Source organism: Sitophilus oryzae, unplaced genomic scaffold (assembly GCF_002938485.1).
Source record: "Sitophilus oryzae breed Bouriz unplaced genomic scaffold, Soryzae_2.0 scaffold_469_pilon_pilon, whole genome shotgun sequence".
Lineage (NCBI taxonomy): Eukaryota > Metazoa > Arthropoda > Insecta > Coleoptera > Curculionidae > Sitophilus > Sitophilus oryzae.
In genome coordinates, this window is record NW_022147050.1 from 871,748 (window position 1) to 896,035 (window position 24,288).

At 32.8% G+C, this 24,288-nt stretch overlaps 1 protein-coding gene across 2 annotated transcripts in view; it reads right to left on the bottom strand.

The window, feature by feature from the left end:
* The window catches only part of LOC115886148 (dynein heavy chain, cytoplasmic), a 151,151-nt gene that overhangs the window by 85,004 nt on the left and 41,859 nt on the right, over window positions 1-24,288 (bottom strand). For both annotated transcript variants that reach the window (XM_030905223.1, XM_030905224.1), the window contains exons 11-21: window positions 22,959-23,294; window positions 20,360-20,524; window positions 20,161-20,285; window positions 19,173-19,293; window positions 18,995-19,116; window positions 18,197-18,494; window positions 15,700-15,956; window positions 12,079-12,315; window positions 6,623-7,058; window positions 5,240-5,396; window positions 5,002-5,181 (exon numbers count right to left, since the gene is read on the bottom strand). In XM_030905223.1, coding sequence (XP_030761083.1) covers window positions 5,002-5,181; window positions 5,240-5,396; window positions 6,623-7,058; window positions 12,079-12,315; window positions 15,700-15,956; window positions 18,197-18,494; window positions 18,995-19,116; window positions 19,173-19,293; window positions 20,161-20,285; window positions 20,360-20,524; window positions 22,959-23,294 — 2,434 coding nt within the window. The remainder of the gene's footprint in view (window positions 1-5,001; window positions 5,182-5,239; window positions 5,397-6,622; window positions 7,059-12,078; window positions 12,316-15,699; window positions 15,957-18,196; window positions 18,495-18,994; window positions 19,117-19,172; window positions 19,294-20,160; window positions 20,286-20,359; window positions 20,525-22,958; window positions 23,295-24,288) is intronic.

Here is a 24,288-nt window from a genome sequence, read left to right on the forward strand (position 1 = left end):
CAGAAGTTATAATTTGTTCCGCTTGGTAACAGTGCCAATCGAGAGCCTATATAGATGCTTTTTTACAATTTGCGAATAATAATTTAGTTTTAATCATCTGCTGATGCGCATCAACATGATTAGCGAAACATACGTCCAGAGTTTAGGTTTTCTTTATATAGATTATAGATATCTTTATATATTTTAGATAAGTTGAAGCAGATTTAAATGCTCTTTCAAAATATATTAGGGTTTCCTATACCTATATGGCTCAGATTTTGAATAAAAAGCGATTTTTTAATAAAATAGCAATCAAGATGGCTGGTGTCGCCATGGCAGTTTGCTAGTAGTAGCAATAGTAGCAATTTTCAAAATCGACATCAGTTTATGGACTTTATTTAAATTTATAACAGTTTACTTTTTATTTAATTTACCTACAATAGTTTAATAAGTCAGTATTTATTATTTTATCAAGAAAAATAAAGAAGTAGTTCTTTGATTTATATTACGATGACTTGTAGATATATTGGATTTTCTATAAAAGAACCAATTAAGGCAAATTCATTTTCACTATCAGCTCTGCGCAATAGGAAAAGTAGTTTTTCAAAGGAATGCTTGTCCAGAAAATTCCTATTTGGATATATTTGAGCATAAACCCTTCAGGCCAACAAGCAATTGTCCTCACAAATTAATATCATTAGTAACATCCATTAGTTCCGCCAGCAGATACGGCTTTATTTTTCTTGATAAAATAATAAATATGTACTTACTTATTATAGGTAAATTAAATAAAAATAACCTGTTATAAATTTAAATAAAGTCCATAAACTAATGTTGATTATGAAAATAGCTACAAGTGTGTGCCAGCAATCTTGATTAGTTTTATTAAAAAATCGCTTTTTATTCAAAATCTGAGCCATATAGGTATAGGAAATCCTAATATAGTTTGAAAGAGCATTTAAATCTTCTTCGACTTATTTAAAAAATATATAGTGTTGCATTTGAAATAACGAAGTTTTTATGTAAAATAAATATTTAAAATAGACCAGCAATTTTTGATACCCCTGTATACATTTAAGGAAGCAATAACATTTTTTAGTAAAGTTTATTTCTCTGGCTTCAAAGTCACCACAAGAATTAATTCTGAAACGTAATGTACAAGGCGTTGACGAACTTTTTTATTATAGCATGCATATTTAAATATTTTTAAATATCTCAAAAACCAAAGCTTTTAAACATATTAAACTCTTATAATAAATGTCTTATTTTATGTCCAAGAAAACAAAAATAAAATAAAATACTGGGTGTTCCATAAGAAAAAATATGACTTTGGTGTGGATCTTAGTTCTGACACACCCTGTACATTTGAAAATAATTTTAAATTATGCACATTGTCTTCCCACATATACCCCTAAAATATTTTGTTTCTACATCTTCCCGTTTTCGTATAATCAACCGAGACGAATGAGGTGTGCCACCCTGTATACTGTTTTGGATCTTTTCGTCCCTATCCATTTCTCGAAAGAAACCGTCACAACGCTTGCCTTTATAAAGAAATATATTTTTTTAATAAGTTCAGCAACCTAACTCGCCGACTTTGGCCGGCGTCACAAGCCGCCAGGTTTGCCCAGTTTGGTGTAGTACCGGCATAACATCAAAGTTTCCAACCTCAATCGTGATCTGCCTTGTATTTAATATGAAATAAAGTAAAGACTGTTCAACGAGACGGAAGATTTCGACAGACGACATTCGCCTATCAATGTCAGGCATTATTTCATTGAACTGACTTTACACTTTCATGTGATGTTGCTAATAAAGAAAACTAGTCTGTTCAGAGAGAGAATATATTTCTCCCAAAAAATCCTTTATGGGTATTTCGCCACTGCACTGCAAGCAAATCTACAAAATAAAATAGTTATTTTATTGTAAACACTTCTGCGTTAAACCTAAACGGACGCTGCTTGTCAGAAGTTATGTTTACAGTAATACAAATTTGCCTAACAATAATTAATTCAATGTACAGGATGAGTCAACGATAGAGTAAAGTCCATTTTCTCATTTGTTTCGAGGTTTACAAAAAAATGTTAAATACAAAAGATATAGGGAAGATTAAGATACACATTTTAAAATTATTATAGAGTATACAGGGTGCTTCAAAAAAGTGTGGCGGATATAACATATGTTTTTTTAAAGGCCAACAACCTATTTTTTATTTCATTTTTAGATTCTGCGTAAAATTCTATAACTTTTTTATATATAATGTTATATACCTAAAATTAATAGTTTTTGTAATATTTAAATTTGTTTATACAAATGTTAAATTGCAGTGTGGTAAAAAATTGTCAGTGGTACCATTGTTTCTGAAGTTGGAATACCAAAATTTGGTATGAGAGTTCTATAGAGATTAAAAAGAAGATATGTTAAGATATTTTAGTTAAATGCTACAGGGTGTTCAGAATATATTTATAAATTTCAACTACTTAAAATTAAAAAATATAAAAATTTTTAAATGGTACACCCTATGTATTTTGATTTTTTCTGATAGATTTTGCAAAGCTCTTCAACTTTTATTAATTATGTCATATACCTATTTTTAATAATTTGCGATTTATTCCAATTTTTTCTATTTTTACCCATATCTTTAATACAATTACGCTATAACATCATAGTTACCATGACAAAAAATAATAATTATTATCAAAATTTCATGTCTGTTAAGGAAGTTAAGAACAAAAGGTGAATTTTAGTTTAACTTGTTGTAATAAGTATAAATGTTAGAGGTAGAGGTAATAGTTTCAGATTTTCCTGAAAATGGATTAGTCAATGTGACTGATATACACGAACAAGCCAAAATAAACATATTTTTTGGTTCAGTACTATATATTATATAGTACTTTGCTAAGTACTACAAGAATAGATGTAGATTATCTAGAGAACATTTTCATATTATATTATATTATAATATTTTCAGTGTGTAATGGGACGGTTTTGTGGCAGTAGTAATATTGGCTTGACGAAATAAATTATAAACCAGAATTACTACGAGAACAAAAACTTTACTGTATGTCGGAGAAAATTTCAATATCAGTAGTCGTCAACAATTAGGTAATCTAGTTAGAATTACCATAATCTGTGGCTATTCGGCCCGACGGAAAATCCAAATGTCATCTTTCATAAGATAGAAATACACCAAGAAATTCACGACGATTTTAGTTTATTTGAGTAAAGTTAATTAATTTTGACTAATAATAACATTTGTAACTGATTATTAAACTACTTATTAAAAATAAGTAATAAATATGTTTGTTTTGTTACGGTAACTATGATGTTATAGCGTAATTGTATTAAAAATTAGGGTAAAAATAGAAAAAATGGAATAAATCGCAAACTATTAAAAATAGGTATATGACATACTTAATAAAAGTTGAAGAGATTTTCAAAATCTATCAGAAAAAAATAAAATTTATAGGGTGTACCATTTAAAAAATTTGAGATTTTTTAATTTTAAGTAGTTGAAATTCATAAATATATATATTTTGAACACCCTGTAGCATTTAACTAAAATATCTTAACATATATCTTCTTTTTAATCTCCATAGAACTCTCATACCAAATTTTGGTATTCCAACTTCAGAAACAATGGTACAACTGACAATTTTTTACCAGATTGCAATTTACCATTTGTATAAACAAATTTAAATATTACAAAAACTATTAATTTTAGGTATATAACATTATATATAAAAAAGTTATAGAATTTTACGCAGAATCTAAAAATAAAATAAAAAATAGGGTGTTGCATTTAAAAAAACATATGTTATATCCGCCACACATTTTTGAAGGACCCTGTATACTCTATAATAATTTTAAAATGTGTATCTTAACCTTCCCTATAACTTTTGTATTTAACATTTTTTTGTAAACCTCGAAACAAATGAGATAATGGACTTTACTCTATCGTTGACTCACCCTGTACAAGGCGTTGACGAACTTTTTTATTACAGTCATGCATATTTACATATTTTTAGTAAAGTTAAAAGTTTTTTTTAAGTTTAACGCCAGAAGTGTTTACAAAAAATAACTATTTTATTTTGTAGATTTTATTGCAGTACGGTGGCGAAATACCCATAAAGGATTTTTTTGGAGAGATGAATCCGCCACATAGGTATAGTAAACGCCACGAATGTTTGGGAGTGATTCATCGCTTGATGAAGTTAGAATCGACACGCCCGCTATCATTTTTCCATTAAAAACGTAAATTTTTACCGCAGACGTAGGTTTTTAAAGGCCCAGTCTAATCATCTACCTGCGCTCCTCCTACTTATTCTAAAATGTTAGCGTGATTGACAAAGACGATACTATATCGCGTTTCTTTGATTGATTCGTTTTTGTGCGTCAGTCCATTGGTGTGCTTGCAGTGTGAGCAATGGGGCATTCCAGTTTATATTTATAACCAAATATATGTTTTGACAAGACTTTGACAGTTAAAACAACAAATTACAACAGATTATATATTGATTATTATATGACTTGAAACACCACGGCACTGGAATTAAGTTTTATGTGACCTTGAACATATTAGTTCACATGGTAGCGACCGATATATCACACCCAAACATTCGTGGCGTTTACTATATAGACATTTATTAGAGAATATATTATTTTGACAAATGAGGTCCAATATCTTTTTTCGCCGAACAGACTATACATTCGTCAAATGTTTGAGGGTGCAGCCACATTATCCTAAAAACGGCGTATCGGCGTAACGGGCGTAATGACCTTGAATGGATTTCCAGTAATTCTATTGGCTGAAATATTCATCTGTCAGAAATTTTATCTGTCAAATTCATCTGTCAAAAATTTTAGCCAATAGAATTACTGGAAATCGGTTCAAGGTCGTTACGCCGTTAGGCCGATACGCCGTTTTTAGGATAGTGTGGCTGCACCCTGAGACATACTGCCACAATTGTATCGCTGATGAAATCATATTTTAGAATATAAATTAAAGTAGTTTTTACATACCTAAGAGATCGGCGAGACGTTCCAGAGCCCTTTGTACCCCAGGTATATTCAGCACATCCATGACCATTGGAAATTTGCTAACTTTCTTCATTAATCCCAAAAATTCAGAACTTATGCTATGGAAACGAGATGTTTCGACGGGCAATAAAGTTTTAATGTCGGCACTTCCAGAGAAAATACCTAAAAAATTTAAATTTCAACATATTTCATATCATTTTAGAATAGAAAAAAAACGCACCCTCTAAATAAACCCATCTCCTCTGGACATCGATCCAGACGTCAAATAGGGCATTAATTCTGTTCAGTTTCTCTTCCCAAGTTAAAGCTTCTTCCTCAAACACTTTATAGTAGGGGGAAAGTTTCATGGCAGCCACGGAATTTATATGTTCTTTTACCTATAAAAGATATGTAAAAAAATATGACATACAATCTAAAAAAAACGGCGCCAAAGTTGGCTTGGAAATGAAGATCTCCGTAATTTTAAATGTAAAATTACATAGAAAATGTCATATTTTTTTTAATAAGACAAAGATAGGCCAGGAAACACGACCTTCACCTGCTTCGGACTGTCAAATTTGAAACAACTGCTAGATCTTATTATTTTATTCTATGGTAACCTTATAAATAATTACCAGAATATATTATATATTCGATACAAATTAAACTAGAATATTAAATAATAGTTTGTTTCTAATCACCAAAATTATTTAATACTTTACTATTAGAATATAAACGAAAATAAAATAAAAAAAAGTTTACCCCGAGCCCGTATTGAACTCTGGACTTCTCGCTTTATAGGCTGAACGTTTTCGCGCCTGTATTTATACTCAATACTTATTGTGAGACAGGAAATTGTAGAGAGAAACAAGCCCTATAACATAGGATACAACATTTTAATGAACAGCGCTTTGCATAAAATCAATAAATTAAAAAATATACGAAATAGTATACATGTACTGATTTCTTTCGAAAATCGAGAACTATGAAACTATGATCCCTTCCACCGACACAAACGGTACATTGTGAGACAGGAAATTGTAGAGAGAAACAAGCCCTATAATATAGGATCCAACATTTTAATGAACAGTTCTTTCCATAAAACCAATAAAATGAAAAATGTACAAAATAATATACATGTACTGATTTCTTTTGAAAATCGACAACTATGAAACTATGAACCCTTCCCGGACACAAACGGTACATTGTGAAACAGGAAATTGTAGAGAGAAACAAGCCCTATAACATAGGATACAACATTTTAATAAACAGTGCTTTCCAAAAAATCAATAAAATGAAAAATATACGAAATAATATACTGATTTCTTTCGAAAATCGACAACTATGAAACTATGATCCTTTCCCTGACACAAACGGTACATTGTGAGACAGGAAATTGTAGAGAGGTATTTAAAGGACAATAAAAATATTGGAACTTTTTTCAATGCGCAGTAGTGAACGCAACGCCTATCGGCAGCGAGACGGTCTGCCCGCTGTTCCAGAGGGCATAGTAAAAGATATATCAAAGAGCCAGCTTTTTTATCCAGACGTTGCTAGCTCTCATACTATAATCCTACTATAATCTATACATAAAAATTCGATATATTATTACAAGAAAATTTACCTTATTGAAAAGATCGTCCCATCCTCTTATAAGCTTGCACTTGTTCTGATAATTAATCAAATCCAGTTCGTAGGTCTGCCAAGATTCCCTCACTTGCTTCAAGAACTCTTCCAAAGCCATTTCACCTTGGGCAATCAGAATGATATCTTTTACAATAGATTCGTTTTTTTGCAAGTTCACGTCCCACACTTGACCCAAAGTCAGATCGCTGAGCACCCAGTTGACGCGGAGCTGTTTCATCAGCTGTTTCCAATGACGTTCCTTTAAGGCATCGGATTTCAGTTCAACGATCAGCATGTTGACTTTGGTGCAGTTCTGGAGCATTTTCTTGACGTATTCATATGACGCGTATTGCCGTAAACGCGCGGGTAGTTCTTTAAGTTGCGTCGACATGGTATCGAGTTGCTGGCGAAGTTTTCGTGGTTGAACAGATAACCTACAAATAAATTAACAAACTTAAAGCTTCATTCAGAACCTCGCAATTAGTGGAATTAATTAGTGGTTTCAATTATCAAATTCAAATTCAAATAGTTTATTTACCCTTCTCTCCAAATACCAATATACAAACCAAACAAAGTAAAAAATTAGGTAAAAGGGACTGTGTCGCGATTATAAAAAAAACCGATACACAAAAACGTTAAATGTTTTTATGTCGCACAGCCCCGTTGACATTCAAAAATATATAAATACACAAATTAAGTAATTATATAAAACAAAATACAAAAAATGCAATCAAACACAAGAAAAAAAAAGAAGAAAGGGATGCAATCAACGGGTATGACCAGGGGGAAGGCTAGGGCACCAGGGAAAGCTAAATCGAATCAAAAACAAGACCATCACTAGTATAAAATTAAAAATTAAGAGGCGACGAAAGCAGGCAGGTAGGTTAGTCACTAGTTAAATTTCTAGAGATTTTTTTTTGTTTTTCTAAATATATAGACTTGACACTATTTACAAATTTCTCATATGAAAGCTCCCGAACGCATTTAGGAAGCTGATGCCACAACTGAATCGCTACAAAGCTGAAAGATTTCTGAAATGCCGCAGTTCTGTGCTGGGGGACTTTGAAATTGTTTACATTTCTGGTAAAATAAGAATGTTCATGAGAATTGAAAAGTGAATTTAAATAGGGTGGTTTTCCGGTTTTTAAAACTTTGTAAATAAATGATAACATATGACATTTGCGTCGATTGCACATTGATAGTATCTTTGAATAAGAAGACTAAGGAAGGAGCATATCAAAAATCTTAGGTATACCGCGATGGACCTCAAATATGGCCGACTTAAATTCCGGTTTATCAGTGTCGTTCTAATTTTATTTAAAAAATGTAAAACTATGATGTAGGGTAGACGTGGGGTAGACTCAATAATTTGTTGTTTTATTTTACGTTGTGAATAAATGTTGGTAGTTATTAAAATTGTTATAAAATATATAATTCTAATAAAAATAGATAAGTTATAATAAGTATTTATTAACACAAACATCCGATACGCTACTGAAGCATGTAAGTCAAATTAACGTATCTAAATTCTTTGACATCTAATCTTTGACAAGCAATAAATAAAAGCTAAAAATGCAAGAAAAATATATAATTTAGTTAATTTAAGTGAATTTCATAAATGATCGGTTTACTACACGTATGTATATTATATAGTCACTTACTAGCGAAAAGTTGTTCCATTATTTCACTCAATTTTTGCCGAGAGCTACCGCACGCTACACAACCAACTATTTAGTCTTTTCGATAAATCGCGATAGTGTCACTGTTAATTTAAGTTCTGCCACAATTTCCAGCTAGATTTACTACCTTTATACAACTATCAGTAGTAGAATAAATGATAAATAACATAAAATAAGCTCCGTAAAGACTGACAAATCCACAAAATTTCAAATCAAATTCAAATGTGTCAAATGAATCGTCAAACAGAACTGTCAAGGATCCCCACCCTAGAGAGCTTTTATGGTGCCTTTTCCGCCCACCATGCATGAATACATGGATAGCATTATGCTCCTTCCTTAGTCTTCTTACTCAAAGGATAGTATAGAATTATTATTTAGGTATGGTGTAATATGATGTCTATAGGGTATATTAAACGAGAATTGCATACATGAATTTTGATTTTTTTGCATAGATTTTACTAGCCCTGCAGATAATGAGGTATCATAAACTATATCACCATAATCGAACAATGATAAAATAAGTGTATTGCATAAGTAATATTTAACAGAAGGTGGTAGACATTTTTTATAAATATTTAGTTTTTTTAACAGACAATATGTATTAGTAAGTTTATTTTTAATATGTGAATTGAAATTAAGTTTTGAATCGACGTATATTCCCAGATTTTTGGCCTCAGTAACTACAGGTAGCAACACATTATTGATCACAATTTTGAAATTTTTTGTAATGCCCGTCCCTTGAGTCTTGCCAGATTCAAAAAAAGCACACAAGATTTCGAAGTATTTAATTTCAGATTATGATCTGTAGCAAAGATATGAGATAATTATCGTTGGCGAAAGATAGATACAACTGTGAATCATCAGCGTATTGTTGTAACTTAGAACGCGATAATTCGTTATTCATGATGCGATAATTCGTCATTCAATTGGCGTAGAAGTTTGTTCCTTTCATAATTTAATAAAAGTTGACATATAATATGTCATTCTATTCAGTGTGTCATTTAAAAATAAAAAGTTGTAGTCATTTCCAGTGAAACCGGAAGTGACCGAAAACAATTGAATATGGCAATCAATCCTAATTTATGTCATATATTAGCATACCAAATCTCGTTGTTTTATCTGAAAAAATAAAAAAGTTATAGGAGGTGAGCCACTTTTGAGACGCACCCGGTATATATTTAAGTTTTTAAAACCAAATAGTGTACTGAAGTTTTTCTACTTACTAAATTCTGTGTTGCAATAATAAAAATAATACTACCTTATACAGAGTGTCAAATTGAATAATAAATAATATTTATTTTAAATAATTACTAGCTTTAAACGGCGAAAACTTGTTTAATTTAAATAAAACACCCTGTATATTTTACGTGAATCAGATGTACAACTTAATTGTATTATACCATTTTGTGTCAGCACTAGTGCTGACACAGCAGAATAGGTGACGCCGACATAAAAGAAACACATATATACAAATATCTCGGGCACGAAATACAAAAAAATCGAAAAGAACAACCAAACACACGAGATACAGCGCAGAATAGGTTTGGGTTGGGCTGCTTTTGGCAAACTGCGGGAGACCTTTAAAAGTGATATACCCATATGCTTGAAGAGGAAAGTTTATGAACAATGCGTCTTGCTGATAATTACACATGGAGCGGAAACTCTAACATTAACGAAAAAGTCAACAGAAAATTTAAGAGTAGCCCAGAGAGCCATGGAGAGGGCCATGCTTGGAATAACTAAAAGAGACAAAATTCCTAATAACACTATCAGACAAAAAACCAAAATTAAAGACATAGTGGAACACGTAACTCCAATGAAATGGAGATGGGCAGGTCATGTGGCGAGAACATCTAAAGACAGGTGGACTAGAAGATTGTTAGAATGGCGACCTCGAGCAGATAAACGTAGCAGAGGCAGACCACCGACACGCTGGACCGATGATGTAAAGAGGATTGCTGGAAATTGGATGATGACGGCCGAGAGAGAGATGGAGAAATATGTCAGCAGTGGACAACGATGGCTACATGATGATGATACCATTTTTAACTATTTCTTCAAGGTTTTTTTTTAATATTCCAGACTATAAAATGCACACTGACTAAATAATAGTGGCGGACAGCCTCACGGTGGGGTATTAGCATGAAAAAGGTGATCGAAATTCGAAAAAGCAAATGTGTTTAAGATTTCCCAAAAAAGATAAATGATAAGTTAAATCATGTCTGCCATGAATGGCGTTGCTATGGGTGTGTTTAGTTGCATTCATTTGTTTCAACGAAATGTCAAAGTTGTTATTTCTCACAGATAAGAGGTAAATGGCTAAATTTTATGTTTAAAATTATAAATTGTTTTTGTGCTCTTTTTACGTTTATATTATTGTTTTGATTGAAAATGGCTCAGCAAGCTGCAGGTATGTATTCTACAAAAACGTATTATTTATTTTGATATTCTCTATACTAACGATTTTTTTGCAACTAAAAGTTAGGCGTTTAGAAAATTTGATTTTATTATACTTAGAGATTTAGTTGCGGATTTCGAAGAATTCAGCATATTGTTTATATACGTTTTACTTAGTAAACATTGGGCTTTCATACAATAAAATAAAATACTGCGACTTTTTGCGACTTTGCTGACAAAATGAGAAAAACATTCTTGGTTTCCTCTAATTTGCCAATCAGTGAGGTGTAAACCGCGATGGCATTGTTGTGTACAAAGCGATCGCATTAGTGCCATTAGCAGTATAGCACAATTTGGCATTAGTAGCGACTTTAGTGGTATGGGCATTGCTCGCGGATCAGTCGTATAGTCTGTGAAATGAATAACTTTGAATTTGACAGTTCCCGCGGGCTTTTTTAGTGTTTATTTTATTAGGTTCGCAACTTGCGGCCATGCTGACGCAATGCCGTCTCTAATAGAACAGCCTTTGAGCGAGATTTATGACGTCACGCTAGTTAGATACTACGGATTAATAAATATGTTGTAGAATACATGGAAAACATAATTATTTCTCGTATTTTTGGTTTGTATTTGAAAACCAAACTTTGATTTTAAAATACAAACCAAAAATACGAGGAATAGTTATGTTTTCCATCTATTCTACAACATATTTATTAATCCGTAGTATATATAACTAGCCTCAGTAGTATATATAACTCCATCTCGCTCCGAGGCTGTTCTATTAGAGACGGCATTGGTCTGATATTTAGAAATGTCAAAAGCTGATGACATTTTACTTTTGACAATTTTGACATTTCGTGTTGATTTTTGGAAGAAGAGGAAGAACTGTTACTTGTTTTATTATTTTCCTTTTCTATTTCACGAAAGTAAAAAGAGTTACCAATCTGATTCGTTCAGGCACTCAATTTAAAGAATATCAGTAACTTTTTTGATAGAGGGATTTTATATTTGCCGCGTTGGTAAGAAATAACGGTCAAAATTCAAAGTTATTCATTTTATAGACTATAGCATTAGTAGTATTAGTTGCGATATTACTATACTGGCATTAGTGGCATTGACCGTGGAAACACTGGAACAGTGATTTTTCTTTCTTTTTTTAGAATCCACGAATTATACTTTATTTTGTTCATATTATTTCCTCTTTAACTGAAAATAGCAATAATTTATATAAGGTCTACATAAAAAAATTTCGATCAACTATCTGTGTCAAATACCCCACTGTGAGCCTGTAGTAAAAGCTACTTGAAAATTAAGAAAAACTGCTAAACAACCATTATAAACTACAACGTTAATAATAGAAATAAAAATACGAACTTACCATGGTTTTTCACGTGTTTCATCAATTTGCTGCCAAATTTTCGACAGCTCCGACCATACACCTCTTAAATCTTGTAACTCCTCATACACCACTTGCATTCGATCCTCGCTAGTACTGGTACCACCAGGCTCTTGTAGTTCCAAAGCCTCTTTGGCTTTAGCGACGTTGTCACGTTCTTCTTTGAGCCGAGCAAATTTGCTTTCAAACAGTTGTAACTGGGACAATGCTTCGTCGGGACTAAAATAAAAAACACACATAATCTTTAATAAAATATATAACAGTTGATCGAAAGAATTGGGAAGATACGCAACCAAATTAGGCGAATTCGTGACAAGGTTGATTTGATTTCCCTTCACGTCTCAAGTACTGTACGGTGGAGCCACCACCCGTTCTGCGGCCAACGCATAAAACACTCATTTTCTCTAATTCGGCCAGCGAAGGCTTATCGAAGACGGTGTGGAACTGAAAGCGACAGTGTTGCCATATTAAAATGTGTAATATCTGTAATACTTTTGACGAAAATATCTTGTATGAAAAATCCGCGTTATGTATCGAAAATTTGTTCGTGTCACACATAGAATAAACAACAAAAATAAAAATTCTTTTATAGGTACTGAATATTTCGTTTGATCGAAAAAAGTCGTTTAGTTAACTCGGAAATGACGATTATTCATATTTGGCATAATATTTTACATATGAAAAAACAGCGATCTTCATTTCCAAGCCGACTCTGACGCCGTTCTTTGTTTAATCATATAATATTCTTTTAAATTGTTTAACGATAGAATTGATTGGATTTGGATTAATCCGTAGTTCTGGCAATACTGTCTCCAGCAACCACTCACTCTGTCGAATGAAAACAGAACAACGGTATTGAATTTTTTATCTGAAAACGACCATCAGCGCGACCAGTCTTCAAAATTAGAGAATCTTTCAAAATTTAAACCGCCCGCATTGAAAAAATACCGAAAAGTATTTAAAGCGTCCATTTTCAAAGTAATTATTGATATCTCGTGAGTTTAATTTAAATTTTATTTACTCAAACCCCTGATAATTGTGAAAAAGTGGCATTAAAAAAACTTAAGCTGTGTGAACTGTGAACAGCCACAAACCATCGTGGCATAACGTCGGTATCCAATGTTCCATAGGTATTTCATACATGCCTTTATATACTTGTATTCATTTAAAACTTCCCAATATGGCGGACTTCAGTATGGGAGGCATAAAAAACGAAAATCTCTAAACTGAAATCGACTGTACTTCAAATCGTTCAATTTGACAATCTGTGGTAAATCCAATTGAACTGTGACACTTGGCTGACATTGATGTTTACGGTTCCTTTTTCTAAATATTTTCATTATTTTTTGAGTTTTTATTCACAAATTCTACTTGATTTTGTTCTGATTCTCTGCAGAACTAATTATATAGTTATAAATAATTTTTTCACCGATCAAGAATTGACGAATAGGCTGGAAGATATTCAAAATGTGTAAAACTCTTAAAAACGTATTAGAAAACATTGACTCGTTCACAAATTCGTGAAAATAAATTAGTCCAGATGTTTGTAAAAAGGTCTCTAATTATTTTGAGAAGTTTCCTCGTATCAGTAATTTTCAGGTTTGTAATATGTACTATATGATAATAAATAGATTAAAATTTATATTTCAGGAAACAGCGCGGACATTACAGATTGTTATAAATCAGTTTTAAAATATAAAGAAGGTTTAAAACAGGTTTAAAAGTTGAGTTAGTAGAGAAGACCTAAATAAGGTAATGTTGGTAATGAGACCAAACATCAAATAACACTTGAAATATATAATTATGTACAATAATTGTAAGTAGTTTTTATGAATCTGTTTGATATCTATTGCATTGTTTTTATATTTCTTGAAATATATATTTTTTTTACTTTACAGGATACACAAAGAATAATAAAAAATACAGTTACTCACTAAAAGCACTTAAGGTTTGTAATAGATGTAGTTAGAATATCAAACACCAAACCAAACCAAAAATTATGTTCTATTTTAGTGGTATTCCTCACATTTGAAGGGAAAGTCATTTCATAAATAAGCAGGACATTGTATAGTACACTCTATATTAATAATTGTTTTTTATCCTATACTTGTTAGTTAACGCATCACTTACTAGGTATAAAATTTAGTACTGATTAACCTATAGTTGTGGTTGTGATATATTCTGATGTGTTTCTGGCAATTTAAAATAAGTTAATATTTAAACAAACATTTCTGGCTTTCCTGACAGGAGTGTGGACACAAATTTAATAAAGGTATAATGTGGATAATGTTCTGATTATTACAGTTTGCATGGGATGTTTTTGTATGTTGTTATTTTTAATAAAGTATATTTAATGAGTTTTTGAGTATTTCTTTTTCCTTCAGAGGATTGTATTCTAATCTTTATATATTATAAATTTTCATAAATTATAAATTTAATTTTAATTTAATTTATTCAAAATTTATTACCTTATAATTTTTTGCTAAATACTTTGTAGTTGATACAGTTTAACAGTATATAAAAGTACTATTTAAATAAGATGTTTGAAAATATATAGCTGTTTTTGCACACATCAATTCAATTTGTGTTTAACTGTACTGAAATAAAAACAAATTAAAAAAAATGGGGTGATCTATCAACTATAACTTGAAAAGCATCATCCTATTTCTAAGTCTTCTATTAATTTCACTTATTAAACAACTATAATTATTCAATAATCTTGATAATTCTAGGAACTCTCAGATATCGTCAAAACATGAAAACAAAAATTTACCTCCTATAGTTCTTACGCCCCTTTAACTGAAATATAAGAAACAGGGGAGTTAATATTCTCACTGAGAAAGTTTATAAAACACCTTTAAGTAAAATCTCTTCGGATCTGCGGTAAAATACCTTTATTCTTATTAAATAATTTCAATAATATATGTTTTTATTTATGACAACCACCTAATAACCATAGATAAATGCAACAAGTTTAGATTGGAAAGCGCGTAAAAATTTTAGGTCGCGAAATTATTTTGGGTCGCGGCCGTTATACGCGATCTGGCGCTGCTATAGCGGTCGCTAAGAACAACGGCAAACAAAAACAGAAATAAAATTTTCTCTTGTCAAAGTCAGAATCTTCAAAAATCATAATAATCTTTCAGAATCTAAACAGCTCTCATTAAAGAAATTCCGAAAAGTGTTTATAGCGTTCATTTTCAAAGTAATTATTGCTATCTTGTAAGTTTAATCCAAGTTTTATTTACTCCAACTGGTAATAATTGTAAAAAAGTGGCATTAAAAAAAGTGGCAAAACAAAAAAACGGCGTCCAGTTGGCTGGGAAATGACGATCAATGACATTTCCCATATAAATTTACATATAAAATGACAGCGATCTTCATTTCATAGCCATCGTTGACGCCGTTTTTCTCGATCATACGGTAGTATTTACATTGTCCTTATGGGCATTTTCCAATCTAAACTTGTTTCATTTATCTATGCGGTAACGCCAGTTACATCTCGGACATATCTTGTAGCAAGAAATGGCCCGTAAGGTTGCGCATCTTATTATTTGTTCAATGAACGATTTAACTTAATTTATAAAAGTGTAAGAGACATACCGTAAGTGTCCTTCGACTGGTTTACTCTTTTCCCAATCTCCTAAGAAATCGTGTGTTCGGCTTTCCACAGCCTTGTCTTCGGAAACGATCTTCTGTTGCAAACTGGAGACTTGAGTTTGGATGGAGGAGTCTTTCCGTTTGATGATTTCGTTAAATGCGCCCCATTCACCTTCGAGGTTTTCCACGTGTAACCAATTTGTTGGAAATTGGAACCGTTGACGTTCCAGAATTCGTTGACCTTCTCTGTAAACCTCAACCTAAATCAAAGAAAAAAATCAAGATAATTAAACGTACAGTTTTCTGTCAGAATATTTCATATACAGTATACAGGGTGGTTCGAACTGTATTCCGGAAACTTCGGAAGCATATTCTGCAAATAAAAATAAGTAAAAAAGTTCGTATAAATGTATGTCCTAAAATGCTTAGTTTCAGAGATACAGGGTGTAGAAGTTTCATTTTTATTTCGATTTTTTTCTAAATAATTTCTGAAGCAACATCAATATTTGGATGAAAATTGTTGTCTGGGAGTTTTTTGACATGAGAAATTTGATTTTGATGTCAATATGACTCCTACTAGTAGAGGGCGCCACCTACATGCGTTTTGACTGTTTTGAAGCGTAATAACTTTTTGTCCGTTCCTGTATAAAACTACCGAGCGAAAAAATATACATCTCTGTGACTTTCTATGTAAAAAATATCTCTTTGTAAAAATCGCTACGAGCAACCGTTCTCAAGATATTTAGAATGGAAATGGTCAATACATGTCATTATTGACGAAAAATTAACACGATGAGTAGATAAGTTATTTCACTGAAATAATAAATTTGGAAATTTTTTAATTTTTTAAATTATAAATTTTTCTGCAAAAAATGATGATAAAACAGTTTCTGTTGAACTTTTAGCACAAAAACATTTCAAATTTATTATTTCAGTCCTTTGAATAAGAAGACTAAGGAAGGAGCATATCAAAAATCTTAGGTACACCGCGATGGGCCTCAAATATGGCCGACTTAAATTCCGGTTTATCAGTGCCGTTCTAATTTTATTTAAAAAATGTAAAACTATGATGTAGGGTAGACGTGGGGTAGACTCAATAATTTGTTATTTTATTTTACGTTGTGAGTAAATGTTGGTAGTTATTAAAATTGTTATAAAAATATATAATTCTAATAAAAATAGATAAGTTATAATAAGTATTTATTAACACAAACATCCGATACGCTACTGAAGCAGGTAAGTCAAATTAACGTATCAAAATTCTTTGACATCTGATCTTTGACAAGTAGTAAATAAAAGCTGAAATGCAAAAAAAAAATATAATTTAGTTAATTTAAGTGAATTTCATAAATGATCGGTTTACTACACGTATGTATATTATATAGTCACTTACTAGCGAAAAGTTGTTCCATTATTTCACTCAATTTTTGCCGAGATCTACCGCACGCTACACAACCAACTATTTTAGAGTCTTTTTCGATAAATCGCGATAGTGTCACTGTTAATTTAAGTTCTGCCACAATTTCCATCTAGATTTGCTACCTTTATACAACTATCAGTAGTAGAATAAATAATAAATAACATAAAATAAGCTCCGTAAAGACTGACAAATCCACAAAAATTCAAATCAAATTCAAATGTGTCAAATGAATCGTCAAACAGAACTGTCAAAGATCCCCACCCTAGAGAGCTTTTTCCGCCCACCATGCATGAATACATGGATAGCATTATGCTCCTTCCTTAGTCTTCTTATTCAAAGTTTCAGTCTAATAACTATTTAGTCAATATGTTTAATTTACGTCAATGATGACAGGTATTGATAATTTAGATTCCAAATATTTCGAAAACCAATACTCGTAGCGATTTTTACCAAGAGACCTTTTTCACGCAAAATAAAGCGCAAATATATACTTTTTCACTCAGTAGTGTAATACCAGGGACGGAAGAAAAGTTATTACTCTTCAAAACGAACGATGACTAAAGAATATAAGGACATGTAACGCCCATATACGGTCTGCAGCAAAATTTGTGACCTTAGAGGCCATTCTTTTGATGGCAAACAATGAGTCATCATTTGGTCACCAGGGACAATTTTAGCGATTTGTAATAGATCGTGTGTAGTAAAACGTCGTAAATGTATATTTTTTTACTCAGTAGTTTTATACAGGTATGGACTAAAAAATATTACTCTTCAAACCAGTTAAAAAATATGTAGGTGGCGCCCTCTACTAGTAGGAGTCATATTGACATTAAAATCCCAAATTTCTCATGTCAAAAAACTCCCAGACACCAATTTTCATCCAAATATTGAAGTTACTTCAGAAATTATTAGTAAAAAATCGAAATAAAAATGAAAATTCTACACCCTTTATCTCCGAAACTAAGCATTTTAGGACATACATTAATACGAACTTATTTGCTGATTTTTATCTGCAGAATATGCTGGCCAAAGTTTCCGGAATACAATTCGGACCACCCTGTATATTATCATAATACAAACCTGTTTTTCCCATTCCTTCATATTCTTCTTTAATTGTTGCACATAAGTAATAAAGGTCACGGCATCAGAAGTACTGGCCGCTTCAATACTTTGCAATTCCAAATCCGACCTTGATTTGGACACACTACTATGGAAAGTGGACATTTCGTTGCTGAGCAAAGCGCCAAACTTGCTCAACGTTTCCTTGTGCCAAGAGTCATATTTGAGCGAAACTTTGCTTTGAACTTTAGCAAAGTCGATGACAAGGGGTCCAAATTCACGACGAGTGTCGGAAGTGTCAAAAGTGGACCTTGTTGTTCTGGAAAAACGATAATGCTAAATACTGATAAAGACTGTTTAGCCATCGTTCACCGTTACGTCATTATATGTCAAATATCAGTTTTAGGGTATGTCTGAGATCAGTTCATATTGTGTAGACAATTTCAAGCACGTTCAAAAAGAGTCTTCTACCAGCGTCTATTTCTCGAGAAAAATCATTCATAAACTTAGCAATGAGCTCTTGTTCATTTTGGTTAAATCTTTGGGGCGATTTTGGAATAAAAAAATGCAATGAATTTTGTTTTACAGCAACAATCGAATTTTAATTTTGACATTGATCGTTGTCCGTCAATAAAATTATAACCCAAAATCAAAAGACAATGAGAATTACTAAAAAGAATATGCAGTAATTTACGAAATGCCGTAATAACATCACCAATCTCTTTCATCTGGTTGGCAAGTGATGGAGAGAGTTCGACAATATATGACGTGACGTTGAACGATGATTGAACATTCTATACAATCCTTTTATCAACGTACTTAATATCGTTTAGGCATCGCATCCATTTGCTTATGTCTTCGCCCAACTGACCGTATAATGTATCGGCTTGCAGGTCCCACAATGATTGGTAAGTGAGCCATTGATTGACATATTTTTGAACCTTAAAAATATAAAATTGAAAGTAATATTCTAGATAAAATCGTCAGTAATGCTCACCTCTTTAACTTTTCCAGAAATCGCATTATATGCGTTTTTCAAAGGTTGAGATCCCGTTGGGAGTTTGGTCAAGATGTTTCTATACGTTTCAGTTATAGGCTTGTCAATTCCAACTTGGTATCTAAAAATTTAAAGTTTCTTTGTATCAAACTAACAATATTTAATATACTTAAAAAAAATTGTGTGTGCACTATTATGCATATTAGAAGTGAAACTTCTTATTAACAGTTATTAAATTAAAGAATTTGAGGGACATATTTGAAAAAGTGTAGTTTGAAATGTTGAAAAAGTTATAAATTAAAAATTAATAAATAATTTGATGACTCCATTCTGGGGACTCCATTCGGGTACCTCTATCGACGTGCCGAGTTTGGTTCCAATCGACCCATAATTAAGAAAAGTCCAGATGATTTCGTTCATTTAGAGGCATCAGTTCGAAACCTCGAGGACGTCATCCTGTAGCCCGTCCCCAATTATACCGAAATCGACCCACATTTTTCTTCAGTATTAAATCCTTAGTCCTACCATGATAAAGATGTAAACGAAATGTTGTATCCAACTTTGCAGGGTGGAACTGTTAGCACCGTCACTCACATAGCCTACACACCAAATCTGGTCGCGATCGGACGACATCAACTTTTGACGTTTCTTACGTCAAAACTTGCTGTCGCAGTGACATGTGTCGTACGCGCCGCGGTCAAGTTGGTCTTGGTCCATTCTATCGACATAGGAAATTTCATTTAAATCGGACGATTTTTTCGCCATTGATGATCAAAATATTCATTCACATTCCGAGTTTCAGCACCCTAACTAGCTCACATAAGATCCGAGTTACGACGCGACGCTCTAAAGACCCATCTCAACTCCCTCATTGGCTTACTACTTTACAAGACGTTAGCTCGTGTGTCACGGCCTTGAATTTTTACTCCGAGCGGGCGGGGCGTAAAGAAGTTTCACTTCAGTAAGAATTAGATAATAAAAATTGTACCTGGTGCTTTGTAGTCTAAGCTGAGATGTTACAATCGCTTCCCAAGCAAATAGTTGTTGCATGATCTGGAACCTCGCTTCTTCAATGCTTGGGTACAAATACATAGTTTGATTTGTAATTCTAACCTATTAAAATCGAACAGAATATTTAAAAAAATATATTAAACTAGCTGAAAAACTATACGAAAAAAAAATCTTACCTCGTGAATCATTATTTGAATTTGCGGATCCCCTCCAGGCTTGTGAGTGGGTTGCGCAGGGGCATCTGTATCCATACTATGGTCTACGTCCTGCTTGGTACCAGTTAGAGCATCTGTCCAAGCTTCAATGCCAGCTTGTAAACGTCGAGCTAAGTTTTTCTCTACCTATGTTATAAGAACAAGCAATAGAAAGTATTTAGTTTCGTGATCAGCAACCTATGATATAGGGGGCGAACAATAATTGAAATAGCTACCAATGCCGTGTTAGATGATTATTGGATTGTCATTGGTATTGATCTTTGAAAATAAAGATTAAGGAAGGAGCAGATTATCAAAAAACTGGGGAGTGCGCGATGGGGACTAAAAATGGACGACTTCAATTACGGTTTATCAGTGCCGTTCTAATTTTATTCGAAGAGTGTAAAAATATGATTTAGATAAATAATTTGTTGGTAAATAAATGTTGGTAGTTACTAAAATTGTTATAAAAATATATAATTCTAATAAAAATAGATAAATTATAATAATAATTTATTAACACATACATCCAATACGCTACTGAAGCAGGTAAGTCAAATTGACGTATCTAAATTCTTTGACATCTTTGACAAGTAGTAAATAAAAGAATCAATGCAAGAAAAAATACATAATTAGTTAATTTTAAATGAATTTCATAAATGAGCGGTTTACTACACGTATGTATATTATATAGCCACTTACTAGCGAAAAGTTATTCCATTATTTCCCTCGATTTTTGACCGAGATCTACCGCACGCTACACAACCAACTAGTTTACAGTCTTTTTCGATAAATCGCAATAGTCACTGTTAATTTAATTTCTGCCACAAGAACAAATTGCCTTCTAGATCTACTACCTCTAAACAACTAGCAGTTGTAGAACAAATGTCGATTTCGAATCAAATTCAAATGTGTCAAATGAAATGTCAAACAGAACTGTCAAGGGCCCCACACTAGGTCCCCACTTCCGTCAACCATGCATGAATACATGGATATAGGTTGTACAAAATAAAACCGTTGCGGGCTATCGATTAGGCTAATAAATATGTACAGTGCTGCCACTACACAAATATAGCCCTAATGGGACTTTTTGAATGAGTTTTAAATTTCCCACTCGATATTGCGTTGGCAACGCCAAGGAAGCGGTTGCAGCGGTGCCACGTTTATTTGACATTTGCCAGAATTTTCTGAACGTTAGATGAGTGTTGTGCCTCGTGTGTATTGTATCTTTTAAAGCTTTTAAAACATTTATCTAGCGATCGAAAACTGTTGATTTCAGAATATTTTGTGTAGTAATTAGTTTTTTCTTTGCAAAATTCCCAAGAAATTAAATAGTCGGTGCTAATCGGCGCTCGAATGGCTCAAGTCATATCTTGGCAACAGAAGGCAGCTTGTGAGGATTGATACGTCTATGTCTTCTTGTAAGCCTATAGAATGTGGTGTCCCACAGGGTTCAGTACTTGGCCCTATTTTGTTTCTGGTGTTTATCAACGACATTGCAAATCTAGACGAGCAATCAAAAGAGAAGCATTTCGATATTTATTGGGACTGAACAGTAGAACTCTGCCAGAATTTCTTTAAAAATTTCAAAATACTGACTCTTTATCTTTATCCATTTTTCATCCGTTTGCTTCATCCGCAAGCACATATCTGCTATTCATGAAAGGCCATCCCATAACTATCCACTTAGGAATGCGGAGCACGATCTTTATCTGCCAACCCCGAGCTCAGAACTAGTTAAAGGAAACTGTACTTACTGTACAATGCCAAAAAAATGTACAATCATCTGCCTTTGAATATCAAGTCGCTTTCATCCTTTCCCGCATTTCACAAAACTCTGAAATCATACTTACTAACTTATATGCGGTAAACGACTTTTTTGTTGATGTTAAATCATGAACCATTTTGAGGTTTAAAATTTTGATCATCTCACACGCTGGTCAAAGGTCAAGTATTTAAAAAATTTAAAATTTTATAACTCTTAAAATTATATCTATTTACTGCTTACTATTCTGCAATTGTCTATGTATGTACTTTTTGTAATTATAATGATATATAATGATATGTACTTTTTGTAATTATAATGATTTAAATTTTTTTGAATTGTGTATTTTTTGTTGTTTGTATATATTTTTTTTGTGCTTTTGTTTGTTTTGTGATTGCTTTGTCGATGAAGCTGTTTTGGCTTTTTGCACAATAAAGCGTTGTTTGTTGTTGTTGTTGTTTATCGTTACTCAACGTACTTCTTAAATTTGAATGTCATCTGCACAATATTGTTTAAAACAGAGTATAAAACAAGTGTTTTTAACATTAAAAAAAACATGTTTTGTCTAAAAATATTTTTTTTTCAGGACTGCTTGAGACTGTTAACAATTTAAAGTTAATATTAGAGTTTTTAATAGATCTCGGATATAGAAAATTTTTCAAAAATAGTTCTCTTCCGATTACAATCTGGCAACAATGCTGTCTAAAATGTACGCACGTGCTCGATGACGTGCAACGGTTTTTAATTTGTATGACCTCTAGCATTATACTCCTTCCTTAATATTTTTATTCACTGATTTTATTTAATAAAAGTTACCTCTTCGTCTAGTCGGGTAACCCATATATGCAAATTAGAATACTGCTTCAGGGATAAGTCGTCCACAGCGTGTTGAATCTTTGACAGTATATCAGCAAACGTATTTGCCGAGTACGGGCATGTTTCCAAAGACCTAACGTCCACTTCCACCTGTTCGCCGATTATCACTAATTCCTCGACGCGCTCCTGGAAACTGACGATTCTCTCGGAGAACTTCTCGACGTAAGGATCGAGTTTGTAACTTTCCCAGACCAACGAGGCTCCTTCCTGAATCAAAGCCTGAACGTCCTTTCTCATCCCAGCCACGAGCGGTATTATACTCGCCTTATCTTCAATCTAAATAAAAATCAATATTATTTAATTTTTTTTAAAGAAATAGAATAGGGCGTATATATCTTCAACATTTACATGCTATGTTATAAAGCGGAAAGATTGTTATGTATAAAATATACCTATAATACATCTATGTACAAGGGTTCAGAACCGGGATTTTTTCTTTTGAGACATCAGAGAACCGGGATTGAACATTTTTTATTCCCGGTTCTTTCGGGACTCGGTAACAATAATTGAAACAATTTTTAGTTACATGCAAAAGGCCACTGATACTTTCTAGCGGTCGAAATCAAACTGTTCTAAATAAGTAGATTTTTTGGAGTTCCTATAATGTTTATTAGCAATTATTGAAGTTTCAATATTATTTAGTATAACGTTTCTAAATTGTATTAGTTGTAACGGATATTAGTTGTGTTAATATTATACTAGAATAATAGAGACTTCATTCTCTTTTAATAATGACAGTCAATGTATTTTATTGTTAACTCATTATTGTAATGAACTTCATTAGTGTTTCTATTGTTGAATTAAATAAGTTAAATATTTAATTGCCATTTTGTAAGAGAGTTTTGATCGGTTTTGGTCGCTATAGTTTAATGCGAAAAACCGAACCGTTTGCGCCGCTCGCCCTACTCTGCTAGTGCAGGCCGAGTGGAGGGGAGCGTCAGTCGAGTACCTTGGCTGCAGCAGTTCCAGGTAGTTAGTTTGTGATCGCACGCGAAACAGTGAGGTTCGAGTCCGGAGTGCCCTGCCAAGTGCCCTGCTGCCAGCCGCCTGTCGCCGCACTGTATAAGGTAAGCACCCACCGCCAAAGTGATCGAGGGTAGGTCGTATTATTTTTATAGTTATTAAGCGTTTACTCGACTACCTGGACGTGTTATAGGGATAAGGGAGTTAGTTGACGGGATTGTTAGGATATTAAAAGCGCGGGAGAACAACCATTGCCGACCAGGCAAGGAGGGACTATGTTGTGCTACGGGCAGGTCGCCAGGAACGA